The sequence below is a fragment of the Eutrigla gurnardus genome (genome assembly GCF_963514095.1).
Source record: "Eutrigla gurnardus genome assembly, chromosome: 12".
NCBI classification, from domain to species: Eukaryota; Metazoa; Chordata; class Actinopteri; order Perciformes; family Triglidae; genus Eutrigla; species Eutrigla gurnardus.
Genome location: NC_139926.1, coordinates 11,342,523 through 11,368,106, shown reverse-complemented (window position 1 = coordinate 11,368,106; position 25,584 = coordinate 11,342,523). Strand labels below are relative to the sequence as shown.

Below are 25,584 nucleotides of genomic sequence, written 5' to 3'. Positions count from 1 at the left end.
TAAACTCCAAAGAATCCCCATTCAAAAGAGACCAGCACCATAGCTGGATTAAAAAGGTTTAGGAACAATAACCGTTTCAATTTGGATTTTTCATATTCAGGCTTGTGCAAAAAAAAAGAAAGAAAAGAAGGGGGTTGTTAAGGGGTTTCAAGTGCAAGCTCATCACATCCTAAAACCCAAATCCAAATAGGATTCAGATCAAATATCTTTAATCCTCCAGTATTACAGGATGTTGACTGAGGACACATTATCTTTTATTCTTATGTTGCGAAAGAACATTCAACAAAAAAACTGTGTAATGTAATTAATTCCAGCTCCTGCTGTCATTTGGCCTGCCAATCAATGAGCATATGTGAAGGAAAAAGGTACTCATGCAGATAATTAGCTAGCTAGAGTTAATGGTACCCCTGAATCTGTTTTTCTCACATCCAAATTATTCTAATTGGCTCATACCACCATATTAATGCTTTGGTTTTTTTAACCCGATGTGAATAAAGAGGGCAACAGAATGAGAGCAGCATCTGCCAATGAATAATTGTGGCACATCCAATTATTAAATCAATAAGCAATGTGAATAATCTGTTGTGGTGACAGGAAATATGTGAAATAGTTCTGAAACTAAATTATTTTTGGCAGCGATGTCTTCTTCAGTGAATGCTTCTGAATCCATCAGATTGGAAAAGGTGATTCTGTGAGAAGCCAAGAATCTGAGCACAAACGTGGAGAAGTGATGTACTCTGTCTGACAGAAGGCCTACATATGTTAGCCAATCTTTATTTGATATGCAGACCAGCTTGCAAGACATATTGCCAAGCTCAAATTAATAACATGAAATTGTTTAGTTTACTTTACTTTATGGTGGAGGTTTTTTTTCCATAGATAGGTTGTTTTGAAATGAATTGATTGAATTGTAAAGCAAAAGGCCAAAAAGTAAATCTCTGGCTTATGGAACATGTTGGTCCATGTTTGCCAAGACCACCTGATTGATGAATCAGTTTCTATCGCAACTGCCTTTTTTCAGCATTGCCAAGTTCCAAATGTATCCGCCTCTGCCTCCTTCATATGTGAGCCACCATCCTTAAATGAGTTCTATCACGGCGGGTAATCGTGTTTGCATCTATTCAGTGATTCCTCTGCTTCTCCAGTGTTTCAGGAGTTAATTTGCTTGTTTCCTTCCTGTATCTGCATTCTCATGACTGTTCACCATAGATAAGTGTGAGCAAATGGAACTGCTTCAGCAACGAAGGCAGTGAGCATGCCTAATCCTATTTAAAAAATGTTTAAAAAAATCAACCGGGGTTGGGATGGGGTGCTTTATTATCCAAACTAGCCAGAACCGGGGCCTAGAGATGTGACGCTCCACTAAACCAGGAACATCTGGACCAGACAAACAGAAAGGGGGAGGAATGGAAGAATAAGGGATAACTTATGCAGATCTTCTCTCTCTTCAGCAGGTGCCACGGCGGAGCGCCGCTGGAGGCGTAAACAGCCTGTCAATACATCGCGCGTCAGTTCAAAAGCCAAGAGCGTGTTCTTACATTAGAATGGGCGACGAGTGTTTTCAAATCACAAGGCCTTGCAGTTACAACAGATAATTGGTTGATTACAGACAAAGCCTCACAAAGGAACCTACGCGCATAACCACTGCATCATTATAACCAGTAGAACGCAGAGGAAATTACTTTCAGATCGTTTGACCAATAAGATGACACAATAACACATGCTCCCATCGTCATTTATGGGTCCACGTCTTTCTCTTTTATAGATTAGGAGTATCCATTTGACTAGCATGAAATCAGTGTACAGTTTTCCACACATATTGGCGCTGTATTGGCTGACGAGTGCATGCTTCTTTTTCTGTTGCATCTCCTTAAGTGAATTAGGGAGAAATAGAGGTTTGGCTGAGGATAATTCACTTGGATGTTCATACAGTTGTAATTATTATTCTCAACGTGTGCAAAGCTTTACATAAGCAATACAATATCCATACAATTTAGAATATACACAAACCACACTGTGGTTCTGTCATCATGACAAACACAATAGGCTTTGAAACAAATAAGCATGACAAATATGGGTTCTCGTTAGGAAGAAGCACACGAATACTAAATTGTATCTTCACTGAATTTGAGCTTTCCCTGAATCTGACTTTTTTTCATTATTTTCGTCATTTTTAGGGAGCACCACCGTTGTCACCGCCTTAGCATAGCAGCGGGCTAATTTCGTCACGCATTTATTGCAAACGCATCTGACAGTTTGGAGCAAACAAACACGTTGACTTGGCTGTTGCTCGTTAAACCTCACTCAGGTGAATACAGTGCTGCTCGGATGCCTCCTTATTAGCATACTGAGTCAGCTGGGTGCTGTTTCAGCTCTCGGAGACAGATTTGTCTTTGTTTATTTTGGTCTTAAATAAGCCACATTTGTAATGCAATGGGGCTCTCCACTGTCTTGCTGAAGGAGCCCGGGAAATGAGCTTTGAATGAGCTTGTTTGACATGAATCATCCGGAGTAGATGAGGAAACGGATGTGTTTGATGCATGAAATATGATTGCTGCATGACAGGAAGTAATTGCAATTGAACTGTGGGTTACCCCCCTGAAAAGAGCACAACACAGAATTCATGAAAATGGACTATTTCATGTGTATTGCTCCTATGAAGGTCCCGGTTTAGCCTGAAAACAGTTGGCAGTCAGCTTGCTGTGGTCGTCTGGTAGAAACTGTCAGCAGCTTAGAGTCTTAAACCGGATATTATGACTGAACTGAGACACTGTCACCTTTAATTCCTGTGAAGTGACACGGTAAACAAAAGTGTCTGTCATTTGTATTATATCATTTATTTCCATCTCATAAAGGTTGAGTAGGTGATTCTATTCAGAAACACTTAGTTTGTTAGTTTACTTGAAATCCTCGTACCATACAGATAGCCATGAATAAATGAAATGCTCTGACATAAAAAAAAAAAGAAATATCATCTGTGGCCGTGGCAGGACTGTAAAAACCCCATCCAATCAAAAAAGTCAGGCCAGAGAAGATAATTGGACGACCTTCCTGCTGTCAATTCTTCCTTCCAGATTGCGTACATTCTGCCGATCTCAAGCACTCGTTTGACGTTCTGGGCGAGCGGCTTTGAGCAGAGGTCTGAGAAAAGGGGGCGGGGCTTTTTCGGTCCAGGGATCCATTCTAAGTCTGCCTTTAACCTCTTAAGACCCATTTCAACAAGAGCCCAACTGAAAAAAACCAATAACACAAATGAAGATCAATCTGCTTCATACTCAGCATAACCCCTTTAAAACATTCAGCTTTGTGCTGTTTCTCTTTCTCAAAGTCTGTGATGTTTGTTAATGCCAGGGTTTTCATATTTCTTTTCAGAACTGTCATGCTTTTATGCTTCTTGCTGTTCTACAGAAAGAACAATATTATAGTTAGGTGTTTTCAGCAAAGCTTTTTTACTTTGTCAGTTGAAAGTACGCTGCCAGTGGCACATTCACACAGGCCTGTAAATGTCACGTTGCAATGGCAATAAGTCACATTCACATCCAGTATTTATACCCGCATATCTCTTTGATTGCCATCTTAACTTCTCCTTCGGAGTGTCCTGAAATGTGCATCTTTCCTCCCTTCCCGTCAGCCTCCAACCCATGTGAGGAGAATAATGGACGTGGTCCCTGTTCACATCTGTGTCTCATCAATTACAACCGCACTGCATCCTGCACCTGTCCACACCTTATGAAGCTCTCACCCAACAAGCAATCGTGCTTCGGTGAGTGACAACACCCTCTTCCTTTTCCACCCGTTCTCCGTATGTTACTGTGAGGATGAAGGATGCTATGTGAACACCAGGGCAGGTGTTTTCGCTTCACATACTGATTTCTGAACTTTTGATTGACGTCAGCATTTGAATCAGGCTGTTGTGATCGCACCCTCACCTGGATCTGACAGAGTGGAATGATTGATTTCTTAATCTCCTCACCAGCGCTGAAACGGTTCCTGCTGTACGTGCGGCGGTCTGAAATCCGCGGCGTGGACATCGACAACCCTTATATGAACGTCATGACGGCGCTAACGGTGCCGGATATCGATGATGTCACTGTGGTGGACTACGATGCCCAGGAGGAGAGGATCTACTGGGCTGACATCAAAACCCAAACGATCAAGCGGGCCTTCATAAATGGGACCCAGCTAGAGACCATCATTTCTGCAGGTGGGTGCATTCCAGACATCCATGGGGTATAGTGTCTGTGTGTGCAGACCAGAAATAAAATATTCTATTTCTATGATACTGACTAATATTTATTAGTTGGAACACATAGAGAAATGAAAATAGAGTGATCTTGGTCATGGATTAGTAGTGATTTGTGAGCCTAACTGTAACTAAAGGTTAACATATAACTAACCGTAATATGTTATTGCTGTTATTTCTTCTCTTAGAAATGATTGCAAGGTACAACAAATATATAAGTATAGTCATCTGTTGAATACAATTCATGCAGCCTGAGCTCATTTACATGACGGTTTTGCAAAGCACAAAGGCGTGACCGTTTTTCTTATGCTCTCACTGACAGACATAGTGAACTGCCGCAGTCTGGCTTTAGACTGGCTTTCCAGGAACTTATACTGGCTCAGCTCCGAAAATGACGAGTCACAAATCAATGTGGCTCGCTTTGATGGCTCCCTGAAGACCTCCATCATCCACGGCATTGATAAGCCAAGGTGCCTAGTAGTGCACCCCGCCAAGGGGTAAGTAGATTAGAGCCTGTGCACTTCATCAGTACCTCACCTTCAATGCATAGTATTAGGAAACCTGACTACAGACCTCACCTGTACCGGGGGATCAAAGCCTTGTTGTTGTAAAGAGAACGTGTTTAACAAGCTTGAGACGTGTGTGCAGATCTTTATGAGGTTGTCAGGCTATTGACTTACATTCAGTTTTCAATTAATAACAACATAACCTTCATTGACTGTGTTTTAGACCCCATTATATCTTGTGCCTAACTGGATCACTATGCACCTCACACCTTCCCACACAGAAAAATCTATTGGACAGATGGCAACACCATTAACATGGCCAACATGGACGGGAGTAACAGCAAGGTCCTCCACCAGAATCAGAGGGATCCCGTAGGTCAGTATGAGAGCGTCAGATAGCCTACTGAGTTAGACCTCCCATCCAGCTGTGCCTCAAAGAGGACCATGCCGAGAATGTTGTTTTCCTCGTGTGGAATTACATTTATTTTTTCAAATTGTGAGTTACATTTACATAAACTCAATATGTTTACACGCACCCTATAATCTGATTTGATTTGAATATGAATGACCAGATTCAATCATTTACACAGCTCAATTTCTCCAATAATCCAAAAGCACTTGATTATTGGGGCGACTGTCTGGAAGAATGTGTGGGAGCCCACTGCAAACAACCTTATTATCCACAGAACAAGACATCAACATCAACAGCTGTGCTGCTGCATGCACCACGTTGCATCTATGTTCACCTCGTTCCAAATTCATCTGAAGTAATTCCCCCGTTTGAACCTAATTTGACAAAGATAACTCGCTATTGTTCAGTTTGTATTAATCTGTTTTCAGCCAATTTATTTCAAAGCATGTACATGCACTGGCTATTAGAAATGGAATGAGTTTACCTGCTGAGGTTTCCCCACTTTTTCTACAATGTCAACAAGAATCAGAGACAGATATTCCTCCTCCTCCTCCTCCTCCTCCTCCTCCTCCTCCTCCTCCTCCTCTTCCTCCTTCTTCTCCTCCTCCTTGGTGGTGATGTTGTCTCAACAGGCAAACTCAAAGAAAGTTTAAAGTGGCAATTTATTTGAAGCCCGAACAAACACTAAAACAAGGCTAAACTGGAAAAAAAAAAAAAAAACATGTTGCCCATGTACACTTGCAGCAAAACATTGCCATTTCTGTAGCTGCTGATAGTGGAGCGATGTGGTTGTGTTGCTTCATACAGGCTGTGATGGATGGATGCTTCTTTATCTACAGATGCTCTTATGGCTTCTGTATGCGTTTCTTTTTTTGATGGATTCATATACAAGGTTATGGTAGCAGCATACTTTATGTAATATCACCTGAATGATCATTGAACCGGTTCTGGATGAATCTTGTACCATAACAGAAATAATTATGACAATACAGCGTGTAGGTCACCTGTAGGTCAACAGCGTAGGACGTTGATGCCCAGGAGTATGCTATTCATCTTCGGTGCAAAACCAAAAGTCAATGGATTTTTCTGTTGATGTATTGATATTTGGTGACCTGAAGGTATTCAGGGAAAGTAAGGTGCATTTACAGATTCTTAGGTTGCAGTAAGTGTTAAGAGTTAACACAAAGCAGGCAGGGGCGACAGAGCCTTCTCCACAGCTGCCCCCTCCCTCTGGAACTCTACTCAAACACATCCGTAACTACTCCACATCGTCTGCTTTTAAATCACAAGACAAGTTAATGTTTTTAATGCTGTCTATTATACATTTTTGCTATTAATTGTTTTATATTTATGTTGTTTTACCCTTGTAAAGTGTCTTCGAGTATCCTGAAAAGCGCTTTATAAATAAAATGTATTATTTTTTACCCGGCATGCAAGGCACTCATTCTTACTGAGCATAAGCACTACAATTTATTAAGACCATTAATTAGTCACTGCTGCTCAATTTTCATCAGTTTCTCACTTGACTAATACTTCTATTACTACACTTTCTGAGCAAACTCTCTCCTCACATGATGCATGCTTAAGTGAGCGATCGCAGCTTGATTTAGCAAAGACATTCAGGTGGTCTTTATTATCAAATAGCTGTTTTCAAGACAGCTCAAAGTCAAACTCCCACTCCGTCACTCAAACCATCTTCACTGTATTCCTTCATTCTCCACGGCATGCCAGCAATAGAGATAGCGGGGCGCGCACATATTTCACCGGCTTCATTTATGATCATGGGGTAGACCCGATGACAAGCGTAAATTAATGACGCATTGTGACTGTGAATCTGCCGGGTATAAATCCGAGACATGGTGGGGGACCGTGAGTTGTCCAAAATTGAAACTGCTTTCATTTTCCACTATCAACAGAGGTAATATGAAAAACCATCATGTTAGCCACGGGAGTGATTTACAAGCAGACTCACTCTTGTTCACTTTCCATGCCAGGTGGAGCTCCTATCAAGAGCTCCCCTACAAACATGTGACAGTGAACACATAGGCCCTACACCTTCATGCATAGAAACTACAACATGTAAATGTTACAGTGATGATGTTCTTTTGAAGTATAGTCAAAAGGGAATGTCTTATGCACCTTCCCAGTGCTGGATATTTAAAGTAGTCAGGATTTGTAACTGATTCTAATCATTTCCCATCATCTATTGGATGGTTGATATTTATGTGCAGAAATAATCTGTTTTTGCTGTGATATCTCTAATTGCAATGACATGCCTAATCCTTTATTTATTTTGCATGTCTGTGATTAGTGTTAAGCTTGTGTTCCTCACACAACTAACCCGGTGTCCTCCCTTCACTTGTACTCCCAGGTCTCTCAATAGACTACACTGCCAACAAGCTGTACTGGATAAGCTCGGCCAATGGCACTATCAACAGGTGCAATCTGGACGGCAATGGGCTGGAAGTGCTGGAGAATCTAAAGAGGGAGTTAGCCAAAGGCGCAGCTCTGGCGGTGATGGGTGAGTGGAGCTTGTCACAAGTGCATCAGATTGCCATTGGGGATTAGTCAGAGAGTGTGGAGGGGATTACATGTTTAACCGGTTAAGTGGCTGTAGAATGTCCCTATTTAGCCAGCCCCTCTCAACAGTTGTGCTTCACTCTGTGTGATGTATAGCAGGGGCATTCGATAATTAAAACACAGCGCAGCGGTTATTGATGATTGATTTTCTCAACCCTTCCGTAATGAAACGGGGAGGAGGATGTTCATTATGTGTTGATTCGTGGTATCAGTGCTGAATCCAATGTGACACCTAATCCATCAACTCAGGTTCATTTAGAAATCTCCTGAAATCTAAGTGAAATGTGTGGAAAGAAATAGAGGCAGGGGGTTGGTAGTCACACCTTTTGTTTGAGCATCAGTAGCACAGTCTCTCTCCCCATACGTACAGTATAATATCCTAATTTTGACTGCTGTCCTGCTTTTATTGATCATTTTATTAATCCTTCTTGCAATAAAATGTAAAAGTGAGAGGGACAAATATTTCTTTCTGGACTGTGTTTCTGAATGTGCGCGTGTCACACAGGCCGTGGCAAACGTAGGTGTCTACCCAGCTGCAGGCTTTGTGGACCCAGAATTGACTTTTTAATGTGCTGTTGCTACTATCCACCCCAAGCAGCCCTTACATAGCTAACATGTGGATCTGAAGTCAGAATTAATGCAAAGCATCAACTTAAACTAGAGGAAAAAATCTACAATAAAACACTTGGCAAAATAAATATTCTCAATAAAGACATTTAACCTCCCTACATGTTTTTTTTTTTAGCATTAGCACACAGGCTTGTTTGTCTACGATCATAGAGGCTTCCAGTTAGCACCATATGTAAGTGTTCAGTTATAGAATTATACAGAAGCAGTAATACCGAGTGCCATGCCTTAATTATTGGTGTAATAACCCACAGGTATTTAGACTGTACCTGTATACTTGAAATGACAAATACATTGATTGCTGCTTTTTTCCAGATCAGTATTCTAAATTGTCTCCACAATGCTGCAAACTTGACACTTGGAAAGCTTCCCAGTGAGCTTTGCAAAAACATTTCTCTCGTCCATATTAGTGCACATTAATACTGAGAAGGGAGTTCACATTCTGAGCAGTGTGTCTGTGTGGGTGCACCAAAGAGTCCATTTTTTATTTTTTAAGAAAAAATTGAAATCAATAGTGCTGTCAGTGTTGTCCTTGAAGCGTGTCACTAATCATGGCAGGCCTTCCTTTCATGTGTGGTGGGTCTCCGTCAGCATGTGCTGAACGCATATTCAAACGGTTTAACACACAGAGAACACAGCATGCTGCAACCCCAAGCCACATCTTCTGCTTCATATTTATAACTGTTTTGACTATGGAGGATTGTTTCTTGTATGGACGATGGAGACTTCATTATTGCATTTCATAAATGGGAGATAAAACTGGAGGTGACACAGACTAATGGCTTGGTTCCTGCACAGTAGCAGGTACAGCAAAACAGTGAAATGGTGTTTGTGAGTCTCCATCAATCATAATTAATGACATTTTCCTATGTTGAGGAAATTGTTTTGAATGGTAGAATGAACAGCACCTTAGTGTAATGTTAGAATAGTTTGTTAAAAGGAGATATTTCACAGTGGTTAAATGGTACATTTGTGTCCTGGTAACTAATTACTATGCATACAAGATGGCAATCTAGTGGATTTGTACATTTATATTTAGATTCACGCAAGCATGAAGTGGATTTAATACTCATATGTAGTTTAATTGTATATGGTATGTGATTGACTTAGCCCACTGTAAGGTGTACATGTCCACCTATCAAATATTGTGAAGACATTACATTTTGAACGTTAAGCTTAGTGTTTAATAGCACATAGAATAGTGTATCCCCCTTTCACCCTTAACAAGATTATACACCAGAATATCATTTTCACACTATGTGGTTATATTTACCTGCATGTCATACTGAACAAACTAATATTACAACGTTAATGTGTACTATAAAAACGGTTGCTGAGCAAAGAGCACATTGTAATTCCTTCATAGCCTGTGATTATTATATTTAGCATTTTGTATAATACCCACTCATTATTTGGTCTGACATTCAGTTTCACAGACTGTACCAAGATGCCTCCCTTCTTTGCTAGAGACCATTGAGCAAACTTGTAAAGCGAAAATGAGGTTTGTGGGAAGACAGCAGGACGGCAAACCAGGCATGTCACTTCCTAGTCCTCAGCGTCTTTTCTTGACAAGTAAACAGTATTGGTGATACTCATTACAGAGAAATGTCCATTCTGCAGATGATGTTGTTGTGTCTCCATGGTGAAAGATGCAATTTTGTGCATTTGCTGACCGTTCACTCTGTGCACCCCTCTGTTTAAGTTGCCGTCTATCTCCCCTTACTTTCCTTTTTGTCTTACTAGCTCAGCAAACTGTAATTAGATGCCTAATGGAATAGTACATCGTTTAAGAATCGCAATATTGATTAACAGATAAATACACATGCAAACATGGCAAGGGAAATAACATGGTATTGGAAAGTGATCATGGGTAATTAACAGCTTGTGTGCTGATTTACTCAATTAGCACCAAGCTTCCAATCATTCAGCTCTCTCCTCTGGTCTACGATAGCTTGATCGATCTGCTGGTCTACTTTGAGGTGGTTAAGGTTACTCCAAAACAACGGGACATGTAAATGAGGAATACTACCATTATCTGTAGCTCCCTCACAGCGTGAGGCGGAGGCAGAGGCAGGAACACAACCATGAAAAAGAAGGTTCTCCTGCTACAGTGGTATCAGGGGAGTGCTGTTCTTTGAGAGCAATCAAACTGTGTTTTTGCCTGTGATTGCTGCAGAATGAAATATTAGCTTCTTCTGTAAAAGTTTGGTTGTACGTCCGCAATTGACCAGCTACATTAAACCCCGACTGGCAGATTCAGAGCAAAATAACGGTGACGGATCGATAATTCTTTCAGCAGTGTGTTAAAATAAAACATGCTGTGGTCCTCATGTTTCCTTTGAGCATTTGCATTGTGCGTGCGTGTCTCGGCTACTGTTGGTTGTGAAAAGATGTAATGAAGGCACTGTTGGTGACACAAGGTCGATCCACTCAGATCCTAGGGTGCTGTAATAATTGAATTGGCTTGAGGGAAAGGTGAGGGCTTCTATTTAGAAGGCGTGGGCGATCCATCAGCCTTGACTTGCCTGGAATCCAACAAGCTCTTGAGGGGGAAATTGAATATGATGTGCCACAAGCGAGCAATCACAGCTAGCCAGCGGTATCCATGGCATCAAATTAACATAGGGCGTAAAGCTAATCTAGGCTAGCTTGCCCTCAGGGGTCGAATGTTTTGTAAACTGCGTGTCGCCTGTCGTTCTCACTCGTGTGAATTTGTGTGATTTGTGCAAACAAGTTTTGCTTTCCCTTAAGGGATGACATTGAGGCCAAAGCTATTAATGCCAATGGGAATTGTTTCATTGTGTGTATTTTTTAGTCTCAATAAATCAAAATGGGTGAGAACATAACAGTATCTCATCTTCAAGGGATTGATGGTTATGAAACCTAAAGGGCTAAATACAAACGTGTTGCTAAATCACCTGATAAGAGACAATTTCATCAAAGCACATTGTATTGAATGGTGCATTTCTGGTCTACACGAGGTTGCTATACACTGTAGTTGTACTGTAATACTGTAGCCCAAGAGAGGTGTGTACATAAGCAATGCTGCTCAGAAGGGTTTACTTTACGTGGTTGATGCAGCTGCAGTTGTTAAGTAAAGTAATCCCTCTTGCTTTGCTTCTAAAACCTTTTTTTTAGTTCATGTTTTACTCTTTGAGAAAGATGATTCCTTAAAAAAACAAGTTAGGTTACTTTATTAATATGGATTTTATTTTCTGTCATGCTACCTATTTTAAAACATGCCTCCTCTGTGTAATGGTTTTTTTTTTGTTGACAATTTGGCTCTTTTCAAAGGGACTTAAATCAGGTCCATCTCCACGCCACTTACAGTGTCTATTCTGAAGCGAGATTGGCTTACCTGACTCTTCTCCACTTTGCACATCAGTGGGATTTTAAAATTGAGAGTTCTTGTCACGTCTGTGGAGTCGGTGGTAAAGTGCCTGGACTGTGCATCAATGATTTCTCCTGAGGACAGAGATGGGGAGGGCGTGGGGGTGGCGGGGTGTGCCGGGGTTAGGAGTCCTTTGTGCACATGCCTCTTGACAAAGACACACTCATCACTTATGCTGAAGCCTGGAGGTTCACTTTCGCCACAGACGGGCCAAACATCCTTTCAGGGATCAGACAGTGAAACATCATAACAACTACAGTGCATGTTCTCAGTCGCCCTGGCAATAGCACTTTGCTATCGAAGGTATTTGTAGACATGACATTGACAATTCCAATTACAAAGTGTGACGAAGTCTTTGTTGGAGTAAACATCTTTCCCAAACATCAAAGTAACTATGTTTCAAGGCCCCAACATGCATTGTCAGCAGCAAATGGGTAGAGCAGGGTAGCCTAGTCTCTAATCTCAAATCAGCTCAGAAAATGCTTCAATTATTAAGGGGCTTTCTGCCATAAAAGTGGCAGCCTGGGTGGATTAGAGTAAAAGCTGAACCACGCTGTTTGCACATGGAATTGGTATTTGAGTATGGTGTAGGTTTTTTGAATGCTTGTTTGCATCACAGCATGATTTGCATACAGTGAAGAAATTGTACAGTAGTGCAGCGGTATTACCTGAAAAAAAAGTACAATTTGCCCTTATTGCAGTTTTAGTGAATCTGCATAGTGTAACCACATTAAAAAAAAAAAAATCCATATCAGCAAATTGCATTCATGGTTACAGGCGGCAAACTCTGGTGGGCAGACGAGGAATCGGCACAGCTGGGAACGGTTACCAAGCGAGACGGGCGGAACCCTGTGATCCTGAGAAACAAGACGAGCGGGGTGGTTTACATGAAAGTATACGACAGGGAGGGTCAGAAAGGTAAGCATGCACTAAGGTAAGCACTACCCTCATAACTTATTCATGGTACCTTACATCTCGCCTTTTGCTGGTTGTTCAGGAAGAAACCAGTGCCAGATAAACAACGGAGGATGCTCACAGCTCTGCTTCCCCACCTCCGAGAACACCCGCAGCTGCTCCTGCACCGTCGGCTACAACTTGCGTAGCGACCGCATGTCTTGCGAGGGTATGTCTCCCAAAATATGCACCTGATAATGCTTGAATACCTTTGTTTAGGGTATAAAAGGTCATGTGTTGTCCCTTAGGTGTTGATTCATTCCTGATGTATTCCGTCCATGAGGGAATCCGGGGAATCGCTCTTGACCCAAATGACAACAGTGAAGCTCTCATGCCAATTACAGGAACACTGTTTGCTGTGGGAGTTGACTTTCATGCAGGTATGCTATCATGCAACACACAGAGGTATTTTTGGAATTGAGTATAAGGTTGAAAGATATACGTGAGATCCCATGAAGCTTGTTTTGTGGCCTATGTCTACCTGCAAAACAAAGCCTGAACTTGGCTAGAACTGTGAGAAAAAAAGAAGTGTTTTCCAGATGGAATCGCTGTATTCTTTTCTAACTTCTCTTTGAGATGTTCGACTGATCATTCTAATGTGTGAATACAGCGATGTTTCAAATGACTACTTTAAACAATGGCTGTTACGCAGTTACATGTTGTTCACAAGGGACTGTGTATACCTAAGCAATAGGCCTCCAATTTGCCTCTCAGCAGTGGCAATGGCAGAAGACATTCCAGACCCATGGTGCCATGCACATGCCCCCCATAAATGTCTGGGACATGGAAGTCCTCCAGGCCAGCTGCTCTGTAGTGGTCTTCATAATGTCAAGTGGAGAGAAAATCAATGTTGCAATCACTATTATTTCTGCCCATCCTGGTTTCCACTCATACTTCACTATACACTATAGAATATAATTCAGCAGGGTGTTATTAAATTGAATGTGGGACTTATATTTACATATATTTACATGAAAGTGCATTCATCTCAAGAAAGCAATACTGAAGTAACTAGTTGCTAAATGATGTTATATTACACAACACGGCTCTTTTCCTTCCGTTATGTACCACGGTACAACCGATCCTTCTTCTGAAAAACAAGGGGGAGGGAAAGGTCTTTGTTATACTGAGTTCCAACCTTTTGAATAATGGTCGGTGAGCTTTTGGAGTGCAGCGTATGAAAGCATAAAAAGTTCACATTACACAGGAACCTCAGCATGAATAACTATTTCCTGCCGACCCTCTGGAACATTCCTTTATACAAAGCAATTCCCCAGATATTGTATCAAATGAGGGGACCGTAACGCGGATTGCAAAACATGAACCCAGGAGCTTGCGCTGTCATTTGTTACATGCCCGCTCCTTTCCACATTATATGTATATGATAAAAATGATAGATTTATTACACCAACGAATGCTTTGAATATACTACAGGCGGGTATCATTCCATATATATAATAGGTTGCCACTGAAGCATGATAGCAGAAGCCGTGTAGAGGAAATTGCATGTGCACAACTGTAAACAGAAACAAACTACATGCACACAAGGGTTCATATTCTAAGGATTTGCCAGCAGTTATTTTTGTGAGGAGCAGCACCAGATAATAAAATATGTGAGCGGGTAGTTCCATGTGTATTTTATGACTTTTTTATGAAGGTTTGCAAAAAATGAGAGTAGAAAATGTAAATGTATGCAATAGGTCGCAAAACTTCTCCCTAACTGTGGCAGAATCAGGGATCCACAGAACAGATCCATCTAACCTATACTAGGGTCTATCATCTACAGAAGGGAGAAAACATTACCAGAACACTATCCATGACTTAGTCTATTGAGTTGATGGGACACTGTTTTTTAATTAAAAAAAATAAAAAAAACAAGTGAAATTCCATTCACCTGTCAGCAGAAGTTTATTGGATAGCCTCTTCCTTAACATTAGCATGTTGGCATGCTGATATTGGCATTTAGCTCAACGCGCTATAGACTTTATCTCTCTCAGATGGAGTAAGAAGAGTCAGAAGAACATCGGTTGGGACAAATAGCTTGTCATGCGTTCTCCAATAATGATCAAGAGGATCTGGAATGTGATTCTGAAGGTGACTTTAAATGTTTTAAGTCAAAGAAAAAAATCAGACATTGCCAAGCAATCTTGTTGTTGACATCGCCGAGAGAAAGAACAGGATTGTCAGTTGCCCTCCCCGTTACTGCAGGCCAACATGTAAATGCATTACTGAGCCAATCCTGGAGTAACGGCTAATAGCTCAGGTGCATCATTCACTTGTAGTTACCGAAGCCGGAGCAGAACAGATGAAAGCCCCATGGCTGTATTCTGTCAAGTGTGTGTACTACATGTTAACAGTGTGAAGGCGGCAGGAACAACAAAATGCATATAAACATGTAAGTCCACCTCATCTCTTAACAATCCGTTCAGTGCCAAACTGACAGGCGTGCACAGAAATGCAGTCGAAGACTGCACCATAAATACATTACATACTATTTCATATGCTTATATAATGGGGCTGTAAAATCAGAAAGGGACCATAACAATTTTTGAAACACCATGTTTTGCATTAAGCAATATACTACCCTGTTAAATCTGGCTTGCTTTTCCTGTTCAGGCACTTTATGTCAACAAAGACTTGTGGGTATTTTTACCATCAGACTTTATAGTCCCTCGCAGCATTTTGGTGAAATGGCCCATGCCGCAGTAAAATGGGGTTCCATGAGCTGCTTGGATTGAAGGCATAAATACTTTGGTGGCAGCCGCATTCATCATCCCATTTCCTCTTGTCATTAACTCCATTGTATGTTTTGCAGGAAATGACACCGTATACTGGACAGACATGGGCTTGAACAGAATATCCCGGGCCAAGCGTGATCAGACCTGGAGGGAGGACATCATCACTACGGGCATCAGCCGGGTGGAAGGCATCGCTGTGGACTGGATCGCTGGTTAGTATCCTCACTCCCCAGGCATCAGGAGTCTATTACTGAAGGCTGTCGAGGTGGTATTGATCAGTGAAATTTATCACTTCATGTGCACTGCTTTCATTTGTTTGTTTTTTTGTTTTTTTACACTGTTGGGTGTCCTCCACATAAAATCATTCACAGGGCAAATTAATGTGCAGGATGAGGTATTAGTAGTGTATAATGTTATTTCATGATGCCATTTCCCATGTACCTTGTGCCCATGAGCATTAATAAACCACTGCTGTGTTTAAACCTGGCTATTGCTTTTTTTTTCGACACAGGGAACTTGTATTGGACAGACCATGGTTTTAATCTAATAGAAATCTCCCGTCTGAATGGTGCATATCGCTCAGTGGTCATATCTGAAGGACTTGATCAGCCGAGGGCGATTGCTGTTCATCCACAGAAGGGGTAGGCCTTGTCTCTTTTGTGTTTTCATGTTTGTGCTTTTACTATTTTACTGCATTATTTGCTGCAATCAGTAGAGTACTCAGAAACCAAACCAGGTAATGACCAAAGGCACTTGTTATTGGTGTCACGAAGCTCTTTGATGGCAAATTGATTGGTCATGCTGACTGCATAACTCGCCGTCTCTTCAATAAAGTCCAACCAATATGTTGACAGACCAACACTACTGACAAACGTTAGCTTATTAACATATGTATTTGTTTTTATGTGCGTTGACAGTAATGCAAACAGAGGGCTTCTTTAAAGCTAAAGCCTCAATGTATTTACTGGCCCATATCTTTCTTAAGGAATTATAATAATTATGATCATAATATGAATTGTATCAATACATTTATTGTATTTGTGTTTATATTATTGTTATTTACACATATAGTGTTATCATATAGAGTATTACCAATTGTTCTGAGATTGCTGTTTGACCACCTTTTACATGAACAGAAATCTTGTTGTTGTCTGTTTGTGTGATGCTGCTATGCTCACCAGGTATCTCTTCTGGACTGAGTGGGGTCAGAACCCCTGCATCGGGCGCTCCCGCCTCGACGGTTCAGACCAGGTCACTTTGGTTAACTCGGGCATCATGTGGCCCAATGGAATTTCCATAGACTACGAGGTACCGCTGCATGCATTTGCAGAAAGTCTATCAACCGCCTACATGCCCTTTCTACATACTGTACTTCCAATCTCATCTCCTTTGTGGCTGAGGTATGACTCTGCCTAAGAGGTTTGGTTTGTGATATGCATTTTAAAATGATCTTCCAGGAAAATACATTGTACTGGTGCGACGCACGCACGGATAAGATCGAGAGGATCAACCTTGAGACGGGCGAGAGCCGGGAGATTGTACTGTCAGTGGCCAACGTAGACTTGTTCTCAGTGGCTGTGTTTGGGCCTTACATCTACTGGTCTGACAGGTAATTTGTTATTTTCATAAATGCACATGCATGCAAAGCCTGCAATACTAACCTGACAATAACCCCTCCCTTCATAGGGCTTGTGAACACATATAGAACAGTGCTTCCTCACAGTGAGGGTCACTGCCATGTTTTGTATACTCCAGGCAGGATTCTGCCATCATCTAGATAAATCCTTCCTCACTTCTCATAAATCCAAACACATTGTTAAATTAAATGGAGCCTGATATATTTTCATGAAATTGGTCGCTTTATACATTTCATACACCTGCAGTCTTTTGGAGCAACAACGGACTGATGCAGGTTTTAAACTGTTGGTTAACAAACAAAATGGTTGTTAAATAATTAATTGCATGTTTGTTTCTCCGTCTGCATGTTTTGAGCCTCTCTCGCATGACTCGAAGAACAATCATCTCTTTCTCTCCCCTTTATAACAAGGACAGCAAAGGAAGGAAGCTGGTAGATCTTTTGTGTTGTTATCTTCAACAACAGGACTGGCTGACTGCAGTCTTTGATTTTGCTTTACTATTTTAAAATGAAACACTCGTTATATTTCACTAACTTAATTACCCTGCTCCTTGTGAAAATGCAGAATACTGTGATTATTTTCTCTGAAACCACTTATTTTGCCGCCCCGTCTCGCCGGGTGTACTTCAGGGCTCACTCCAACGGCTCAATCCGACGCGGCTCCAAGGCCGACACCAGTGAGGCTGTGACCATGAGGAGTGGTCTGGGGGTCAATTTGAAGGATGTGACAGTCTTCAACAGAGGCAGAGAAAAAGGTAGACGTTTCAAATTACCAGTCTTATCGATACACGTGACTCTGACTAGTATATGGCTGTACTTTGAAAAATCCACTTTCTAATACTGTGTGGTAAGCAAATTAATAACAAGTGTTTTTTGTGTGTTTGGAAGGCACGAACCCATGTGTCAGGAGTAACGGAGGCTGCCAGCAGCTTTGCTTCCACCTGGGCAGCGGTCGCCGTACTTGCTCCTGTGCCCATGGTCGCTTGGCGGACGACGGCTTCGCCTGTGAGCGCTACGAGGGTTATCTGCTCTTCTCTGAGAGGACCATACTGAAAAGCATCCACCTTTCTGATGAGAATGACCTCAACTCACCTGTCCAGCCATTTGAAAACCCTGCTTTTTTCAAGAATGTCATCGCCCTGGCCTTTGACTACAGTCAGACGCCAGCTCGGACCAACCGCATCTTTTTCAGCGATGTCCATTTTGGAAACATCCAGATGATTAACGATGACTGGACAGGGAGATCTATTATTGCAGAAGGTAAGTGTATTTCACAATCCCCACCACAACAACCCCACTGCATGTATACATTGCTTATGCTACTGTATTACTGGTGTTATGATGGCAAGGTCTTACTGTGCAAATATATTACCGATTTTAATCAATACAGCTGTCTGGAGCTCTTTAAGCATGCAAATTGTACCAGCAATTAATTTTTACACCGCAAGTCTGTTTTCTTTTGACTTATGTGTCTATGCATTGGTTGTGTATTGGGATGTGAGTGCTGCCAACATGCCTCTGAAGTGGTCAGTGGCACTGTTGATGAGTAGATACAGGACAGGCACTGACCGAAGCCTGCAGCTGCTGCTGCTGTGATGTGCTGCTTTCATTACGTCAGTGGTGGAGATATGGTGGTCTTATATTTATTTCAGCTTTAATCATATGGGGCAACCTTGTTTGGGACACAATATTCGCATAGAATTAATAGCATTGCATACCTATACATACACTGCTCAAAATCATCCCGGTATAACATCAAGTCAGAAGGGCATCAACCCAGCAGCAGGACCGGGATCTGCTCCTTAGGGTGAAGAGGAACAGGAGTAGCACTGCCAGATTCCTACAAAACGACCTCCAGCAGGCTAGTGGTGGGCATGTTCCTGGCCAAACTGGCAGAAACCGAGTCCATGAAGGTGGCATGACAGACTCCATGAGGGTGGCATGAGGGCTTAACATCCTCTAGTGGGACCTGGTCTCACAGCCCAGGACCGTGCAGTTCGAATTGCATTTGCCAGAGAACACCACAAGTGGCAGGTCCACCATTGGTGCCCTGTTATCTTCACAGCTGAGAGCAGGTTCACACTGAGAACATGTGACCGGTGTGAAAGAAGCTGGAGACGCAGTGGTGAACGTTACGATGCCTGTAACATCATCCAGCATGAGAGGTTTGCTGGTGGGTCAGTGATGGTCTGGGCAGGTATATCCTTGGAGGGTCGCACAGACCTCCATGTCATAGCCAACAGTACCCTGACTGCTGTTAGATACCGGGATGCAATCCTCATAGAGATTGTCAGACCTTATGTTGGTGCCGTGGGCCTAGGTTCCTCCTGGTGCCCTGGGCCCTGGGTTCCTCCTGGTGCAGTGGGTCCTGGGTTCCTCCTGGTGCAGGACCAGCCCGGCCTCATGTGGCCAGAGTGTGTAGGTAGTTCCTGGATGACGAAGATATTGATGCCATTGACTGGCCCTCACATTCCCCTGACCTAATTCCAACTGAGCACCCATGGTGCATCTGACGCCGCTAAGTACCGCCTCTGATTTCCGGTGTGATTTTTGAATCCCACCCTGAATGGATTGATGATTTTGATTTCCATTGACCGTTGTTATGTAATGTGTGATTTATGCGGTCATTTTATATTTTTTTGAGCAGTGTACATGTACCCATGTTCACCTCCATTTTAATTTTACTGCCATTACTCCTCTGAAAAGACCATTTACTACTAACTACTACTAATACTACTAAATCAGTATACCTTTGTTTGAAACGTTTCTGCTTGCTGACTCCCAGATTTAATGACAGAACCAATCCTTCGCTATTCTTGCACTAAATCCCAGTCAGTCCCGTCTTGTTAAGCATGACTGGAGTCAGATGAACAGTGAAACCCTCTGTTCTGCTCCGCTAGCATCTTTTGCCATTCTGTGAAGTTTCGACTAGGAACAGAGCTCAGCACCTTCGCAGCCAAACTTCACACTGGGAAACTGGCAGAATGTTCCCACTCCCACCCACCACCCCGACCCATCCCCACACCCCTGCTGAGGGAGCTTTCTGCCTATTTATTTATCTTCTAGAAATGAACAAGCGTTAATTAGTCCCCTCTGTCGGGATATGTAAGTGTCCCTCACACTTTTGCTAAATCAAAGTGTTGCATAGAATTAATTTCAGTATACTGAACAATTTAAATGTCTGAATGATAATAATGATACATACCCATGTAGTTCACATTAGGGATGGGAAACAAAATGTTTCTATGCAGTTAAATTGCATACAACTGTGCAAGGATTACATGACCTTCCATGACTCCAATTAGCATAGTTGGTGTTGAATGAAAGCAGCATGTACATTTAGTCCCTACTCCTTTTGATGGAACCACCTCCGTTACGCAGCTTCTAACCATGCACTGTGTAAGAGCAAGACTCTCTTTTATTTTCCTCTGAAAGTCCCTGCTTGCATCACGTCATTGAGGGAAGGTGAAGATGTTAATCATTCATATTCCCCTAATTAAAACCCATGTCCCCCATTAATTACTTCCTTGCCCCATCAACAATTTCTGAGAAACTCCAAGCTGCCAGATGCCTTTTATTGCAAACTATTAATTAGTGATCGGCTGACTCAGGTAGAGTCCTGAGTATTCTATAGTGCGGTTTATGGGTTTTAGATAAGGTTATACATCAAAATAATCAGAAACATGGGCCGAATGCTCATTAAGAAAAAATGATGGGCTGCATTGACGGATGAAATTGTGTGCAGAACATCAAGGGTTATGAAGAGATGAGATCAGGCCCAACATTGTTATCCATATTGTTGCTCTCATTGAAGAAACTAATATTCACAAAAGAAGAACACATACACACAGAACCTGATCCATAAAGGTAATCGTTCCACAGCACCAACAAACCCTCGTCCCTGTCTGGCTGACAAACTGTTATATTTGATCTCAGGGGTCAGTGGCTTTGAGCATGGTTTTATTGAATTTAATAAATGGGCCGTGTCAGGGTAAGAAAGGTAATTAAGAATTAAATTTCTTCTTTCCAGGGAAATTTAATGCTTCCTTTATAGGATTTTTCTATTGCACTCAGAAGAACAATTTTTGTTGTTGTTGTTGTACTCAGTTGGCATTTTCAATTGCTTTTAGCATGGTGTCAACATTTCCTTTGCTGCTATAGTGTGTACAATTGGGATTGGGGTTTTATTTCCCCAAAAACTATTTTCTTAATATCAGTATCCCAGAAAATAATGGAAACAATCCACCAGTCAGGCGTCCACAAATACCTTACAGTGGTCCATAGGGAGCAGGTGTTATATTAATGTACATGGAAACTCAGTGACACAGTATTACTGCAGTTATTCTGGCCTTACAAACTCAGACCGGCACTTACTGCAATATTGAAACAGTGGTGGTCATATTCAATAGATCATTTATGAAACCACTGCCATAAAAAAGAAAAAAAATCTACAGTTAATATGTTCAGTTTGTCTTTGTGTCATCGCTGTCCCTCTCTGGAGGTCTGTCATTCACATTCTTGCACTGACCTGGGAGGCTGCAAAGACCTTATCACATTCTCCGTCATCGAAATTGGTTTGCAATGAAAACATATTCAGTTGCTGAGTGATATTATGAGATTCTTAAAATTCTAACAACAATTCTAATAAAACAACTGACAGCACTAAATGTGTTTTCCACATGAAGGTCTCACTTTAAAGATGAGGGTCCTTCAGGCTGGCCTGGATTTCCACTAAACCATCTGTGTATGTGGTGTCTGAATTACTTTACTAGAGATGTTTTGCATCTGTGTTTTAGGTGTGGGTTCAGTGGAGGGCCTGGCCTACCACCGGGCTTGGGACACCTTGTACTGGACCAGCTCCACCACCTCCACCATCACCAGACAAACCGTGGACCAGAAACGAGCCGGTGCCTTTAGCAGACAGGCCGTGGTCACACTCTCGGAGGAAGACCATCCACATGTCCTGGCCCTGGATGAGTGTCAAAAGTCAGTAGCTCTTCTAAGTCACTAAACTTTCAAATTATTATCAATGTGGACCAAAGTTTACCATATTTACTGTCATTCACCTTTTTTATGTTCATGTTGATACGTTGAATCTCGGGGTCATGATCTGCAAGCACAATTTTCTTTATTCTCTATGTCAACAACACAATACTCGGCTTCCAATCGTCATCATCTTATTTAGTGTCAAACTGAATAAAAAAAAGATGTTGTTCTATTCAATAGTCAAGAAGAATCCTAACCGTGTTCTGTGAGGCCTTTTCTTTCACCCCAAGATACATAGTTTGTGTAAACTCGGTTACAAGTATGTCTGACTTCTGTAATGCATTTCTTTTATTAATAATAATAATAATAATAATAATAATAATAATAATAATAATAACAAATAAAGTACACTCACTACAGAAGGTTACGACGGGGCATTAGGGCCACTGTAGGAAAGGAAAAATGGAGATGAGAGGGCTGGGCAATATAGCCATACTAGCAAATTTGTTTTAAAGTTTTAAAGCAAAAGTTGGTACAAAAAATGAATCCTAAAAGGTGTCTGTTGTTCAAAAATAACACCTCCGTCTTCCTGTCACATCTAGTTCAGATTTAACACTTCCATAAATATCAGAATGTTCCTGTGAGTAGTCTGAAACGAGTGAGTAGTATCTTGCTCCTCCTGGTGTACTAACTAAATTAATTTCTTGACCTCAGACTATATCCTTGGTTGGCAATTTGGCACCATATCCATCCAACCCCAGAAGCACTGTCTCATAATTAGAATTCAAACTCAAGTGATTAATTAGCGGTCCCTGGTTGTGACTTCTGACCAGAATCCTTATTATCACACTAGAGTAGACTTCCGTGAGTTCATGGCAGTATGGAGTGAGAGCTCAGGAGCTTAACATGGCTTTTATACAATTTGAAACATATCCACCTGATTTCCTCCATGCTTTATCTGCATCGCTGTGGATGTAAAACATGTACTATCCATCTTGCAAACCAATATAAGCTAAGATACAAATCTTTCATTTATTTACTCTGTTGCCATTATCTGTGTTTTTCATATTCTTAGAAGTCCTCACGCAGGGGAATATGAATAAATGACCATCTCACAACGTAAGATGCTAATCAGTGTTATCAATTTGAAAGTGAGCTCCACTTTATTGTTGATGAGCTCCTTCTGCACAAAAAAAAAGTGGAAGCCGATGACAGGCCGCGGAGGTCTCGGCAACATGTTGATAACTGAAATAAACCCTGAGCAATATAATTCAGGGAGGAAATATTTTCCTGTCAATTAGTGTTTATATGCCAGCATGGCAGAGAGCTGACACGTTGGTGTCAACAAGCCATCATTCCTGCTCTGTGATTTCATTTCAGACGACTCATATTTGCTTTGTAGTTGAAGTCATCGAAGTACTAAGGTGAAGTACTGCTCCTTTTGGAGAGGGCGGAAGTTTTGCGGAGGAGAAGACTTTTGTGCTCGCTAGTAATTCAATGTTCGGTTTGGTCTTCCTCTCACATAGCGTGATGTTTTGGACCAACTGGAATGAGCAGAGACCCAGCATCATGAGATCCACCTTAGCAGGCAAGAACATGAGGATTATCGTCGGCGCCGACATCCTGACGCCCAATGGACTGACTATTGACCACAAAGCAGAGAAGCTGTACTTTTCAGATGGAAGCCTTGGCAAGATTGAAAGATGTGACTATGATGGTTCCAACAGATATGTGAGTATGAAAATAAAGGATACAGATTGCGGTTGTCAAGCAATAGACTTATTTTCCTCTGTCATTCATCATCCCAGGATGTTGTGATAATGTGACATGTGCTGTAACCAATCGGCTATGAAGACGTTTCTATCATAGAATGTTTTGTATTAATCTTTATTAACACAAGGAATGTGACACTATTTCCATGTGACAAATACAAATTATAGAGGTACAGATATGACAATAGCGAAAAGAGATAATAAGTAATTTCATCAAGAATGATAGGGGTTAGAGGATGGAGAAAATACATATTCACAATAACTACAACAACAGCAAGTTTTTTTTCAAGGCTGCCTCAGATCCCTCCATGGCTACTGAGAGAGATGCAGCGGGGCAGCAGCCTAAGGCCCCTAAGGCCAAACCACCACCACCCCACCCATGACACTGTCCACCCCAGCCCACCACACACATGCCACACTTACCCTATTCCTTGGTTTGTCCTTTTGCCATTAGATGTGTAGTTGCCTCAGGCATGTGATGTAGAACAAGCCCAGGGCGAGGGGAGGCCATCATATTTATATGTGTATTACTTCAGGTTTCAGGTTTTTATGAAAATGTGACTGTGAGTGACAACTTAGAACATATTTCCTAATTTCTCTCAGTGATGGAGATGTTTAATTACAACACATACCAGAAACAAGGATGTCAGATTGATCTGCCTTTTCTCCTTAAATCAAACCATTTTTCTTCCATTTAATCTCCCGTTCCTATCGAGCTTCTGAAACATGATGCCCTGTACAATGGATACGATCTGATATACCTCTGATATTTCAGCTCTGATGGGACAGATGGTTTCCTTCATCTCATCTTCATCTTCATTCCCTGCTTAAGCAAAGAGTCTCGGGGAGGGGAGTTCTCATTTTGTCTATGAAAAGCTGCATACATGATGTAGAAAATCCCAGCTGGATAATTTATAGAATATGATATGTATTAGAGGACAGAAAAAATGCTGCAACAAAATGGCCTTTTTTGTTATGGATTTCAGTTTTTTGCTTGACATGACCTTAGCAACTCAGCACCTTGGCTCTCCTCAATTAATTACCCATATGCTTGGTGAGCTGGGTCACGCGGCTCAGGAAGCCTTCACCTTTGGGTCCCCGACTGCCCTCGCTGCAGTGTAGTCCTGCTAATGAAGGCTTTGCAGTGAGACTGCTCTGGGTGCAGATTCGCCATTCCAATTAAAATGTGTAAATTAAACAGACGAAGCTGATTGTAAAGCACTTACCCAAACGGCAGTTGTGAAAATCTGAAGACAACCCATCCTTTGTAAACAAGGAGCTTACCGTGGAGATGGAGGCTTAACGCCGGGTTCAGACTGGACCCGTGCCAGCAAAGCGCTGGTCATGTCAATTGTTGCATGAGCATTAGCCTGGCTGGTCACACCAGAAACACATTTCTCCATGCAGGTCAACGAGTGATTCTGCTCCTCTGCTGTTTTCTATGGAGCTGATCTCTGTCTGTCTGCCTGTCTGTCTACTCATCATGCACGCTCTCTGTTTAGATACAACTTACAATTACGTGGAATCAATACGTCATTTAAAATGTAAAATAGAATCACAAACAACATTGACACGAGACTATTTCTAATGAAAAAATTTGGATAGAATTTTGCATTTGATCTGAAGATAGCTATCCTGCCACCGAGCTCTGCGGCGCGTCCTGGGGGAAAGCCCAATTGATTTCCATGGCCGCCAAAAGGAAGTGGGCAGCACTGCTTTAATTACTACGGTGCTTTGCG

The 25,584-nt window shown here is 41.7% G+C and overlaps 1 protein-coding gene across 2 annotated transcripts in view; it reads left to right on the top strand.

Annotated features, from left to right (window-relative positions):
* lrp1bb (low density lipoprotein receptor-related protein 1Bb) overlaps positions 1-25,584 on the top strand; it is a 233,809-nt gene that overhangs the window by 151,142 nt on the left and 57,083 nt on the right. For both annotated transcript variants that reach the window (XM_084022198.1, XM_084022197.1), the window contains 16 exons: positions 3,632-3,763; positions 3,977-4,204; positions 4,566-4,740; positions 5,031-5,125; positions 7,533-7,682; positions 12,537-12,677; positions 12,757-12,882; positions 12,962-13,093; positions 15,529-15,663; positions 15,963-16,092; positions 16,633-16,759; positions 16,909-17,060; positions 17,718-17,842; positions 17,976-18,347; positions 21,884-22,073; positions 23,600-23,804. In XM_084022198.1, coding sequence (XP_083878324.1) covers positions 3,632-3,763; positions 3,977-4,204; positions 4,566-4,740; positions 5,031-5,125; positions 7,533-7,682; positions 12,537-12,677; positions 12,757-12,882; positions 12,962-13,093; positions 15,529-15,663; positions 15,963-16,092; positions 16,633-16,759; positions 16,909-17,060; positions 17,718-17,842; positions 17,976-18,347; positions 21,884-22,073; positions 23,600-23,804 — 2,615 coding nt within the window. The remainder of the gene's footprint in view (positions 1-3,631; positions 3,764-3,976; positions 4,205-4,565; positions 4,741-5,030; positions 5,126-7,532; positions 7,683-12,536; positions 12,678-12,756; positions 12,883-12,961; positions 13,094-15,528; positions 15,664-15,962; positions 16,093-16,632; positions 16,760-16,908; positions 17,061-17,717; positions 17,843-17,975; positions 18,348-21,883; positions 22,074-23,599; positions 23,805-25,584) is intronic.